This window comes from Haemaphysalis longicornis, unplaced genomic scaffold (assembly GCF_048455015.1).
Source record: "Haemaphysalis longicornis isolate Haplotype H1 unplaced genomic scaffold, Haemaphysalis longicornis Haplotype H1 scaffold_5, whole genome shotgun sequence".
Lineage (NCBI taxonomy): Eukaryota > Metazoa > Arthropoda > Arachnida > Ixodida > Ixodidae > Haemaphysalis > Haemaphysalis longicornis.
In genome coordinates this window covers 2376028-2389229 of record NW_027526385.1, presented here as the reverse complement: position 1 = coordinate 2389229, position 13202 = coordinate 2376028, and the positions used below count along the sequence as shown (strand labels likewise).

General features: G+C 49.4%; 1 protein-coding gene across 1 annotated transcript in view; it reads left to right on the top strand.

Annotated features, from left to right (window-relative positions):
• The window catches only part of Nonc (serine/threonine-protein kinase Smg1), a 112993-nt gene that overhangs the window by 58736 nt on the left and 41055 nt on the right, over nucleotides 1-13202 (top strand). The window contains 2 exon segments of the mRNA XM_077669770.1: nucleotides 1067-1294; nucleotides 12656-13081. Coding sequence (XP_077525896.1) covers nucleotides 1067-1294; nucleotides 12656-13081 — 654 coding nt within the window.

The window sequence follows — 13202 nt, the reverse complement described above, 5'->3', positions numbered from 1 at the left end:
CAAAACTTTCTGTGGTCCCCCCACATTAATATAGCCACTCGCGATTGGCCCCCCTGTGCTGGAAACATCGATTAAAAAATGGGGGCAAGTGGATTTGCCCACCATCTGCCGACAGAAAGAGGAAGCAGTATGCAGGTGCTTGCCGCCGCTAGTCAGACAGGAAATTTGCTCAAAACATTAGTAAGCACTGCGTGATATATTGTTTTCTTGCTTGAAAATCAAGTGTCATTTGAAATGTTTTGATTTTTAAAGTAGGTGCTTGGCAAAGTTCAGTGTTTGTCCCCTAGACACCACACCAGCGCTCTTTCCCCTCAGCCTCATCGGAGCAGGGGGGCTCCCGAGGCCCGGATTCTGGAGGGGAGTTTTGCAGCTGGTCCATGTTGAAGAACTCCGAGTGACTGCTCCTCTGCTGCGCTGCCCGCATCCATCCTTTGCCCCCAAATTTTCTTCTTTCAGCTTTCAGTCGAGTCAGTGGTCTTGCGTTTGGCATGACAACCGGTCTTGTAGCTTGGAACCTTGTGTTCCAATGGGGAACCACCTCCCCCACCACGGCCCTCCGCTTTCCAGTCCGTCTTGTGAGAGTGCACTTGTGCGGGCTGAGAAGTTGCCTCGTTTTCCATTGGAGTTTGATACTAACGTGCACTAGAGGGAAATCTGGCGTAGTGTCTGGGCGTGCTGTGCTTTGGTGAGTGTGCGCTCATCTTCCGGGTAGGAACGTTCCACTCGTCTTCAGCAGGGTTTATGAACAGGCTCAAAAGTTGCCTCTGTCTGCAAAAAAAACAATGTCCAAGTAAGCAATTATTCAATGTTGTTTCATGAATAGAAAAACTGAGCTCCAGAAGACGTACTTGTCAGGGATCGTTTGGGAGCCTCATGCAAGGCGAAAGAGAAAAGTGCCTTTTTGTGGAGGTTTTGGCTGCAAGAGTGCAAAGAAGCCGGGTGGCTAGGAGAGGCACATTGCCAGCTGCTGTGGCAGGCGATTGCAGCGACCGGTTTCCCTCTGTTAGTGCACGGACTAGTTCTGGGCTTCCTGTTCCAACTGGGGTGGCTGGACGACGACCCGCAGGCGCTGCCCCCCGAGTCGGAGTGCCGTCCTCCCCCTGGGGTGGGGGAGCCCGCAGGCGCGGGCTGGCTGGGGGAGCTGCGGCAGGAGCTGGAGGCGGCCTGCCCGAGCCTGGACCCCCGCACGGTGGACGCCCTGCTGGAGTCCCGCTCGGTGGTGCTCACCCGGGCCTACCACTACTACCAGGCGGCCGCCTCGGCCTACTTCAAGTACCTGCAGCTGCAGCACCAGGTGGGCCAGGGTCCCGAGGCGCCGTGGGGCTTTCCTCGGTAGTCGTGCACGGACAGTGTGGTCGCTCGAGTGCCACTGTGTGGCCAGCCTAATTGAGGGGGCAGGGAGCCCCTGAGCGTCACAATGGAGCCCGTCAGCATGCATCGGCATCAGGGGCAGAGGGCACTGTGAGGTGTGTGGCGGGACGGGGAATTGTGTGGAACAACTGTTCTGGGGAAACCATGTCAGTTCGACAAACGTTATGTCGCTACAGTATTGTACAGGTAATTAATTATAGGTGGTTTTCGTGAGCCCGCGATTTCAAGGGGCCGCAACAAATTTCTCGTTATTCTGAAAACAGCACTATAGTGAAAATCGCAAGATTTAAGACAACAAAAGATATTATGTACAATGACTAGAACGTCCTACGTTCACAACAGTGCGTCCTTGACCTCGTTGTACAGTCTACGCCTGTTACAATGGACCGTCTTAATCTGGAAAAAAACATCCGCTGTAGTCGAAGTATGCAGTATCCGACTGGGTTGGGGGGGTGGGGTGGTATGAACCCTAAAGTGGGTACTTTGGCCGATAATTGCATATACATAGTACGTACACTTTGTTCTTTCTACACGCCTGCAGCACCTCTGCACAGTGTTCGCGCGAGGGCAAAGAATCGAGTAAACACCGTTTCCAAAGCTTAGCACCAGCAGTTGGAAAAGGCCTAGCGCATGCGGTCAAGCGTGTAAAGACGCATGATAAGCTGAACAAATAAAGCAAGAGTATAACTGGGCACAATTATTAACTGGCTATAAAACATCAGCCGTGGCCATCAGAATTAGCTAGGCTTTTTTAAATCCCTTCACGACGAGGCAGGCTTTCCCGAAACCGTTCGTCAAACAGGTCGGATCGCTGCCTGACGTTCCCCCAAGGCAGCTTCTACATTTTTAACGACTTTAGTCTGGTCATTGAAACAGCTGTTATGAAATAACCTGATGACGGACAGCTGTGAAATTGAAAGTTAGACCAGTTGGACTTGCGCACAGTTACCGGCAGATTGCACACAATGGATGGGAACCATTGAGGCATTTCTTCCCGTTTTCACCGAACGGAACGGGAACAATGCATGCGTGGGAATAATAAAGACCAGACTCCACTGAACCGGAGTTTTTTATTACATAAAAGAATACTGCCGAGGGCAGACTGGCCTCCAGGTGCACCACTTTGCGTATTCGATAGTGCTGTTTTCAATCTCACCGGAGTCGCGTTTATCGGCAGCGGCCTTGTTTTTGACGGTAGAGCGGACCGTCTGCTTAGACAGGCCTGTAGTTCTGGCGATGTCGGCCTGTTTTTCGCCATGTTCGACAGCATTAATTACGCTAATTTATCCGACAGTGAAATCAGCTACTCTGCCACTCATGCCGCTGGTCGCACAAAACAAAACAAAAAAAAAGCCACTGGCACTAGCTTGACTTGGCTGCACCAACGACCCAGCTGCCAGCAATGTAGCCAGACATAACAGTTTTCTTGCCAAACTAAACAAAGAAAAAGCATATCGGGTGCCGGCCCCGCGGAAGTCCGCTATAAATATTCAGTCGAAACAACTTTCGCCTAAAATTTAGTCTGTTGTAGCCGACAGTCTGCTCTATCCGGGTCCGTTATGAGCGGAGTGGACTCCATTTAAAATGCATAAGGACCAGGCAAGCCAACAGAAATGGTCTGTTGTAACCTAAAGTCCGTTGTTGCCGGATCTGCTGTAACGAGCGTAGACTGTATTACAGAAAAATGCACAAGTGACCATGCGACAAGGCAATTTTGTTTGAAGTGGTGCATGAAGCACAAACTTTGTGGCACGAAGGACTGCAACTCATCCACCTTCCTGTGGTAGACTGACTCAGTTGCCATGTGTCTTTCCCGGAAACGTGCAGAGTGTCTGCGTGCTGTCCAACACATCTGCATTCGTCAGGGGCTCGCGACAGCACAGCCTTGAGTGCTGTCGCGGCACCCTCAGAGTCTGTGACATCGCCATTCATGCCATCCTCGCCGCCTTCCTTGTCCTGAACGCTCTGCAGAATGTCTGGTGTCCTTGTATCCTCGTCACCCATGTACATAATCGTCAAGCGTAACTGAATGTACAGGCAGTAGCTGGGCCTCCTCCCTCGCCCGTTGGGTGTTTTGTGGCTCCCTATCTGCCCTCACCAGGCCTGCTTTCTTCTTCCAGCAGTTCTGACTGGTTGACGACTTGACGCTCCACCATGTGCCGGTGTGCGTTTCTGCCGCTTCAGGCACAGGTTGGTCCTCACATGCTGGGCAGGGCGGTTGCGCAAGTGTGACCTGACACTCCTCGTTAGGCCTTGATCGAGGGGTTGGAGCGTCAGTGTGCGGTTCAGTGGCTGGTATTCGAGGCACACGTGTAAAACGCACATTGGCAATGTGCGCCGAGCAATTGTCGAGTCATCAAACTTTTTCGCCCCTCCTCTCTCATGTTCTTGTCCACATTCAGCAGCCACTCGGTAAAGAGCTCTCGAGTTATCCAGGCTCGTTTGGTCGCCCTGTATTCGCAGGGCAGGGACACTGCATTACTTGTGCGGTGAGGCTTTTGAAACCTCTCAGTGACGAGAGGCTCAAGTTTTTCTGTGCCAGTTACATTGCAGGAGCAGAGCGCCGTAACTGAGAGCTTTTGACTTCTTGCTGCCTTTGCACTCTTCCCCCTTGAAATGCAATGCCTGGGCAAGAAAAAGTCGGCAGAAGCAGGCCGTCTCGTCAGCGTTGAGAACGTCAGCCACGCGAAAGGCTCCACCACTTCCCAGAAATTCTCTTCCCGCCATGTGGCTGCTGCTGCTTCGTCTGCTGCCTTTTCCTCGCCAGACACAGTGTGCCAGGTTATCACATTTTTTCTGGCGATAACGGTGGAGTCAAGCAGAAGTCTCTTCAAAGCCAGGGACATTGAGAACTGTCGCAAGCTGCTGCGCCTTTTCGTCTATCAGTGGGCCGGACCTGGGCACGTTCTGTGCTCGGACGTCCTTCAGCACCACCGAGTCGACCTGCTAGAAATCGCCCAGCCGCAGTTGCTTGCTTCCCTGAGGGGGATCCACGCAACATGTCATCATTTTGCCTTGGTCCTTGACAGTTGTGGCAAGTGTTGACCGTGGCACTCCGTGTTTTTTCGCCATAACAGCTTGCTTTTTCCTGGCTTCTACTTTTCGAAGAACGTCTGCTTTCTCACTCAGCAAAACCTGCTTCTGCTTCTTTGCCGTAGGAAGGGATGAAGACATAGCAACATGAATGCTGTCGAGCTCACGAAAAACAAGATGGAGATGTCTAATGAGGCCTGGGCTGACAGCAGGTGCACAGCAGAAAAGGAGCAAGGAAAAGTTGATGCGCTGTAGGCATCGCTGCCTTGGCATTGAAAACGAAAGGCAAAAAAAAAAAAGTTCCATTCTGCATTTATGTTTTTCTCTTTGCACACTGTAACAGGTTTTCTGAGCCCACGCTCCCGTAACCTCTGCGCTCCATCAAATTTGTAAAACCTGAAGCACTGTTGCTTTTAAAGAAAAAGGAGAAGGGAAAAAGAGCAGTGCAGCCGGATCCAGCTGGCCACCCGAGCTGCGGCTCTTCGAACAGGGGAGGCTGCCCACCCTTCTTTTTCTATTTTCTCCTGCTCCTTTTTTCCCTTTCTCGTCGGCTTGTGTTTTTGACAGAGCAAGTTGCAAGGTGCCGCTTACTGCACTTTGCCGCGTCGCCTGCTAGCCTACCACTCCACTCTGCCCGGTTGCAGCGATGGTTGCACAGAAACTTAATTCCCGGACTTTAAAATACGAGTTCTTGTTACTGAGGCATTGTTTACATGGCACGGATTAGTCCCCCTCAATTACAGTTAAAAAAAAGACGAAAAAAAGAAAAAATCACAGAAAGTTCAAAAATCCAGGTCGACACGCAGCCTGCCCGTTCCCCAGTCCCCCCCCCCCCCCCACAAAAGTCCCCGCAATCGTTACACACACAATCCTACCTCACATCCCCCGGACTTTAAAATATTGATACTGAGGCACTGTTAACATGGCACGGAACTAAACAAAATTTTGGTTACAGTTGAACCTCGATATAACGAACCTATATATATAACGAAATTTGCGCTATAACGAATTTTTTCAAGTTTTCTACCAAAATTTTGCTAAATCCATGTATTTTTATCTCGATTTTACGAAGTAATTTCATGCGGCACTTTCGATTTAACGAAGTCATGCCGAGAAAGGAAGAACAAAATTCCGGTCGAGGCACATTTTATTTTGCCTCTCGGAGCCTACATTGAAAACATTCAGTACTTGCAGGGGTGAGACAGCTGCGCATATTGCGCAGTTCTGATACAAATATGTTTTCCTGCGCCGGGCTGCTCCAAAAGCTTAAAATACGCAAAAATTGCGCCAAGCTGCTCCAAAACAGTCTGAGAGCCAAGGATTTTAACGCTCCCGTCAGTTTCGGTGGGGAAAAATGCTTACTGACGGCATAATTTCCCAGCACCCCAAAGGTAATGTTTGTAAAGGTTTAATCGATTGATCATTTAATAAAAAACCAGCATAACTTTTCCCCGAGATAGTCTTTCTGAAAGTCACAGGGTCTATTCGTTTCACCTGCACCGCGTGAACCAGTTCAGGCGGTGCCGCACTTCGCCGTTCGTTTCAGCGGTGCAGCTCGCGGCACCTGAACCGCGCCGTTCGATTCACCGGTGGTGCCGACGGGTGCAGGACGGGTTCATGGCTTTGCCTGCACTCCCTGCCGAGGAGGTGCAGAAGCAGACGAAAAATGTGCAGATCTGGTTCCGCAAGAGGTGCAGGCTGAATCGAATAGAACCACAATTTGGAGTTGCACGTGTTATATTCTGTGAGATTTTAAAGTCTTCCCATCCAAAACCATTGCAAAGTCCTGTAGAAAAAATACTTATGTGCACTGAGGCGACAAACTATTCGTCCAAGTTGATGAAAAAACGGCAATTTTCGGAGCACCGGATCTCCGGAACGACATCACGGGGCGCCGCCATCTTGGTGTGGAGAAGATTAGGAAACATGGCCGCCGAGCGAAGCAGTTGCTCGCGGTTCAGGCAGAGTGCTCTTCGCCGATTTCTACCGTAGTTTTGGTTATGAAGGTGGCTGGGTTTACACTTAGTCGTTTGGTCTGTTGCGGGAGGGAAGTTGCGCGACTCGAAAGACGGGAGTTCCTCAGAAACGTGGTGCCCGTGAATTCGCCGAGTTTCGGCCTTGAGTGTGAGGCGCGGTGCGTGCTTCAAGTAAAATTTCGGTCTTATTGAGGTGTTATAAAACGCTGAGTTATTCTGCCCTTGACAGCAAGCTTGCGAGCGGCGGGAATGCGATGATCGACACTGCAGAAGTGGCGGCGCAGGCTACATCACCGCAAAATGTTCAAGCAGTGTCCGATAGTGGGACAGGCTATTATTACACGCTAGTAATAATAGTTCATCTATCTAAAGTGAAATTTAATGCCAAGAGGGAGGGGGCTAAATGTACCAACATTACTCAAATTACGATCGTAGTGAACGTGCACATTGGGGATTGAAATGGGAGGGCTGGTAGGGTGCGACGACTCTCGCCTCGCTCTGCGCAACTTTTGCCGTTTTTCTGTGCGTAAAGCCCAGTCTGGGATTAGAAAAATAATCATTTCTGCATTCATGTGATAATGAAAATGCTTTGCAATTGCTTAGTTTTTCAATTCAACATTTCCAACGGCGCTCCACGCTATCTATGCATAGAGCCTCACAATTTAAAAATGGTTTGTGAAAGGGTAGTGGAACAGAAAAAAACTTTATTAAAATGCTGTTTCCGTGTTATGTACGTTCAAAACCGATTAAAAAGTGCACTTTTCTCCCCGGAGTTACCAAAAATGTGATTTTTTAGGCCCCTATAAGGTGACCTAATAAATGTCGTTCTTCTGCTCCAAATCAAGGTTCTTCTGCTCCAAAATCGAGAATTCGCTGCTCCAAAAACTGCTCCCAAATCTGATTAAGCTGTCTCACCCCTGTACTTGCATTAACTCTTAAGGGGGGACGCGGCTTTCAACTTCGGAAAAATGACCAAAACATCGTTTTTTTGAAACCCACATATTCGGCTTCTATGTTTCCTATTCTGTGCGTCTGCAAAGTTTTTACGCTGAAAAGCGTCGCAAAGTGGCATAAAAAAATACTTTTGTCAGGCGCGGTGACAAACTATCAGCGCAAAAGGGCGAAAAAACGGCAATTTTCGGAGCGCTCTATCTCCGCAACGGTGCCACCGGGCGCGGCCATTTTGATATGGTTAGATCGGCCGAGCGATCGTCTTTCCCGTTCCGCTCGTCTCTTTTATCTTCGTTCATTCACAAACGCACAAACGGCAGAAAAGAAACGACGCACAAACGAAGCTAGAAATAGATGCTGAAGCGCTATTGGTCCTCCGGTCGGGGCACAGAACAGCGACCCTCCTGATTGGATGTCGCGGGCGCAACGCAAGATGGCGGCCGCCTGAGCTGCGTAGCGAGCGGATTGAGTTCATTTTCGCCGCTTCGCTCGGCCGAGTTTCTGTTCAATCTGTGGTATTCAACACGGACGTTATCGCGATGGGAATGCCAGAGATAACGAGCCAGATTACGGGAAGTTGTGTGGCTCGAAAGGCGGAGGTCATCGAACGTTTCGTGGTGCGCGTGGCTCTACCGTCGCCAGACCCCGGAGGGTGACGCGGTGTGCGCGCTTGGGATAGCGGTTCGTGAAGTGAACTTTTAGTCGGATTTGCGATGTTTACACGCTTAGTTATTGCTGTGTTTTGACTGTGGGCTCGCTAGCCTTGAGAAAGAAACGGTCGACGCGTCAAACGCGCTGGCGCGCACGGCATAGCCGACGCGCATTGGAGCAGCACATGACTGGGCAACCGGTTACGATTGAACGCCAGTAGTTGTAATTAATGCCTGCGACGTTAGATTTAATCTTAAAAGCGACCTGACCAGCCATATCAGGTATAATTAAAGTTCGATATGTCGCGGTAAGCGTGCGCTGCGATGCGCGCGAGCCATATCGCCTTTCTTGCGCAACGTTTCCCGTGCACTTGTAATTTTCATGCAAACAGGTTTTGAGTTAGTAATATAGGAATAAAAATATGCTCTCTGCGTTAAAAATGTACGTTACTGTGGCAGCATTTAACAGTGATTTTTTTAGGGAAATTATTGATACCATTGCTCAGGGCATACTAGCTGTGCTGCGAGAAATATTGGATGCCTTGAATGTCAAAAAAAAAATATGCTCTTGCATTGAAGTTGGGAGTTATGCAGAATACTCTACCAAGCTTCAAAGTAGCTCATTTTCAACCTTGTGGTATGCAAACGTTTGGCAATGAACACCTGCACTATGAGTACTAAGTTGCTGTGCCAGGCAAGAAAAACATGAAAAAAAAGCCAAAAATGTTCAAATTCAAGTTAAAAAAATGCTTAACTTGTTGCCATGGTGACAACACTGCAAAAGGAGGTTGTCCAGTGCGATACAGCCAACCAACTAACCTACTTTGCATTGAAAGCCCATTGAAACCCATCTCCCCTCCGTTTGGTTTGCAAAGGGGGGTATGTACTCTTCACGGAGGAGCTGAAAATGATGTTTTCTGGAAAGAGAAAGGCTGAAAAGGCACTCCAATTTCAAGGCAAGGCCTTCCAGAAGCCCCATGTTCAAAAAGACATGAAAGGCTACAACTGTGACGACTTTTGATATGTGAAACCTATGTTGCAACTTCGGAAGCCGTTTTCTCAAAACAGTTTTTTTTGCCACCTGTGTCGCTTGTCCCAGGGATTTCTTCGTGACCGCTGGGTCTATTTTGATTCCGTTTCTTGCATTACATTCCTTGATGAACTGTTCAGGTCGTGACACTTTTAGTTTTCCAGATTTGTTTTTTGTGATTTTTTTATTCAAATAATCGTTCACAGTTGACATGCCTGTTGCACATTAACCTCTAAAAAAATGAAAACTAAAAAACATTGTGTTGTAAAAAAAAAATTCTAAAACTGTCACGACCTCGTCCATTCATTTGGGAATGCAAAGCACTTCGAACAAGTTTTCTATCGTGTTTTATAAGCCGCTCAAGCTCGGTACAAGCGGAACAGAAAGAAAATTTCATACATAAAAAAGTTATCAAAATATTAACTTCAAATTTTTATGGTATTATCACAGAAGCATTTCCAGTTGCTGTGCCAATTTTCATCAAAATCCACAAAGAAATAAAAAAGTTGATTTTGAAAGCCACGTCCCCCCTTAAAAGGCGAATATCGAAGAAAAGCGGTGAATTATGCGGTTGACAACAATTAAAAGTGATGAAAGAAGCTGCTCAAAAACCGCTAGCGGTCATGGACGGTTTAATAATGCGGCCACCACTTTGACGTCTCCATGATGATGATGATGATGATTAAAGGCCTCCCCTTTGAATCGGGGTGATGGCGTGCGCCATCTAGCCTATCTTAGTAGTTTGAATTTAAATTTAGTCCCTCAACTCGGATTTCTTTTTACTTCTGCCCTGCCGCTACCCCTGGCTGCGATGTTATTTTATCGACTTCCCTGCTTTTTTTCCACCAATACTCTAGCCGCTGCTTAGTAATACCTACTGCTGACCAGTTAATGTTTCCATCTTTTGCGAAGCCCAGTGCCTCAGGAAGTAGGACTTTTCCCCCAATTCTATCCGGCTGAATCTTTTGGCATCCTATTACTATGTGGTCGATTGTTTCTTTATCCCTGCCACATACAACACATGTCTCATCCTGGGACGAATATTTGCTCATGTAAGTTCGAGTTCTCAAGCAGCCAGCCCGCGCCTCAAAGAGCAACGCACTACCTTTATTGTTGTCATAAAAGTTCTCTTTCCGGATCTCTTTTTTGCTTGCTTTGTAGATTCCCAGCTTTCCTACGTTTCCTACGCCAGCGCCCTCTATGCTTAGGCTGCCGAAGCCTACTTCAAGTGTTTTTTCCTACGCGTCCTTGTTCACAACCACATTAATATTTTGTTTGTCCATCATTAGATGAGTCTTATAAGCAGCATGCGCACTTCAAGGGAAAGAAAAGTGTTCTGAACAAGAGCCTGAGGAAGTGTCGGTGAAACTGAAGGCCACCGAAGTGATGGATGCCATCGACGTTCTGCGGAGGCACGCAGGTGCACGTGAATGTTTAAGAGCAAGCCTTGTTAACGCTGTCAGCATACGAGCGTCACGTAAAGCCCACCCTGGTCAAGAAACGCCAAGCACTGCTTTCGGACTTCTTCACTTCAACTTGAACATCGAGTGCTGGTGGCAATAAATTGCTCTCCGAACGTGGTCAAAATGTGTTCATTAGACAGCTGCGATGCGGAGAAATTGGTTTCTTTAGGGCTCAGCGGGCATAAAAGTAAGTGCTTAATCAAATTTGACCAGAAGATATTTAATGTAAGCTTTCTGCTCTAGCGGGAGCACGTAAGCGCTGCTCCACAAAGTGGAGCGGTCCGTGTGTACTCCGCTCAACTCTCAATCATGGCTTCATCTCGAGTGTCGTGGTTGCATCACACGCCCATACTGCAGAGCCTTTGTGCATGAAAAAAGTCTTTCGAAAGCTTTATAGCACCCTTCTGCTGGTGGCCCGCCGCACCCCTCAACGCCGCGCCTAAGCCTACCACTGAACAGACGAAAAGAGGCGTAACTTCGAACCAGCACCTCGCCGGGGTGAAGTCCACGGGGCATTGACACTGGTTCAATTGACTAATAGCGGCGTTTAGTAGTGACCGAAATGAAAAAAAGAAAAAGTGGAAACCTAGTCTGCTATCATATTTAATGCAGCGTTGCGGAAAAAGCATCGGTTTTACGACGACACATGAACTACCGTCGGCTGTCCGAATTCCAATTGCCTAAGTGTTGAAACTCTTAATGCACACAATTTTCCCGGCCAGTTTTAGTACAAATTTAGTACAGTTTTAGTACAAAGGCCAACTGCACTCAAATTTCACCCTGGCTAAATGCCTTCGAAATATGTAATAGGTACCATGAGAACTACTGCGACGCGACCGGTAGCTCTGTGCAATGCGCGGTTATCCAGTTTCAGGCACTCAAAATAACGCCCTTGCAGATGACAAAGCACCTGCCGGCGTGTCGCGCAAACAGCCATTTAGCGGAAGTGACATGCCAGCCGTCCAGGCCGATCGGCCTGCCTCGCAGCGGGAGAATCCAAGAAACTCGTATTTCGCGCCGGTACACCTGGCTTTCATGGCTACGAAGACGCCTCGTTAATCTATGGGTTCTCTCCTTTTCGAGTGTCGTCGCGACATCATGCCTATGCGGTTTGCTGCTGTCGGAGCGCACGAATAGTGTCGTGCTTGCGGGACAAGCGCTCGCTTTTCCGCGCACCTCCCACACCCCCGCACGCGCGCGCTCACACTCCTCCCGGCTGGCCGAGCCGGCCACGTCGGCCGGTCCGCACAGCTCGCGCCGCCAGGCCAGGCCGTCTGGCCGCTCGCGCCGACGGCTGATACGTCACTTCCGCCTGCCCGTAATGGCCGCGCTTTGCCCAGTTGCGTTTTCAAAATCGTCGATTTGTGCTGGTCGCTTGCAGCGTAATTACGCACATTTTAGGCATCATACTTCGTACATTACGGTCTTTTTAGTCATACTATGCAGGAACAGTGATTTTGCGCGGTAGAAATTTTGAGTGCAGTTGGCCTTTAAGTGGAGAGGTAACTACATAGCAGTTGTTTCTGGGTGATGGGCAAGGTTTTGAAACCTCAATTACTGGTTAAATGAACAGTAAAATCGAAACCTCGATTTTACGAAATTCTCGATTTAACGAAATTTTCGTCCGCAAGTACGACTTTGTTATATCGGGGTTTAACTGTATTTTGAAAAGTTAGCTATTCTGAAGTGCGCAGTAGTGAGATAATTTTATATCAAGCAGTTAGCGTGGGATTTCCTAAATGTTCGTTAATGTGAAAAGTTCGTTGTACCAAGACTTCACTGTAGTGATGATGGTGGCGATGCTTACCAGTGCTGTGTCCTCTCATCTGCGGGGTCTCAGCGGTGTGCCAGCACTGCCCGTTAGGGGCTGGGCTGCTTGTTCTGTTTACTTTTTTTCTGTGTGCTTTGATCAAGTTGGTGTATTTTTTTATCATTTCTGCTGCACTATATTATGTAGTGCACATTAGTGCACATATATTATGCTGCACAGGTATGCAGTGTCGTGACGGCATTCTTGTTGGTATGCACAGATATTCACAGACATTTCAGTGAGACTGTGCCATTGCAAGTTGCAGCCAGGAAAGCGCAATGGCAGCAGATGCATAAGCGGGGTTCTGCTGCTCCTGTCGGCAGCAGTGCGGGAAGCGTTCCATTCTTTCGCCGTGTCCCCCCGATGTGCAGGACGAGGACACGAATGTGACGGCCACGCTGCGCCTCCTGCGCCTGGTGGTGAAGCACGCCTCGGAGCTGCGCTCGGAGCTGGAGGAAGGGCTGACGGACACCCCGACGGCCCCCTGGCGCGGCATCATCCCGCAGCTGTTCTCGCGGCTCAACCACCCGGAGGCCTACGTGCGGCGCAGCGTGCAGAGGCTGCTGTCGCGCCTTGCCCGAGACTACCCGCACCTCATCGTCTTCCCGGCCGTGGTGGGGGCCCTGCCCGAGCCCCCGGGGGGCATCGGGGGCACCAGCGCGCTCTTCGGCGGGGCCACTGCGTCGCCCGCCAGCGACGGGGGCCAGGACGAGGGGCCCACCTCGGCGCTCATGCGGGAGAGCTACGTCGCCCTGGTCGACACGCTGGCAGCGGACGACGCCCACACCATCACCCAGGTGCGCTGAAAGGAGCTTTGGCTCGGCTTCATGGAGAGAAGCGTTGCTTTGAGCCTTTGTGCTCGTCCGCTATGCAATTCAGCTCTGTGGGCTGTCTTAAATTTACCTCTAAACAATGCGC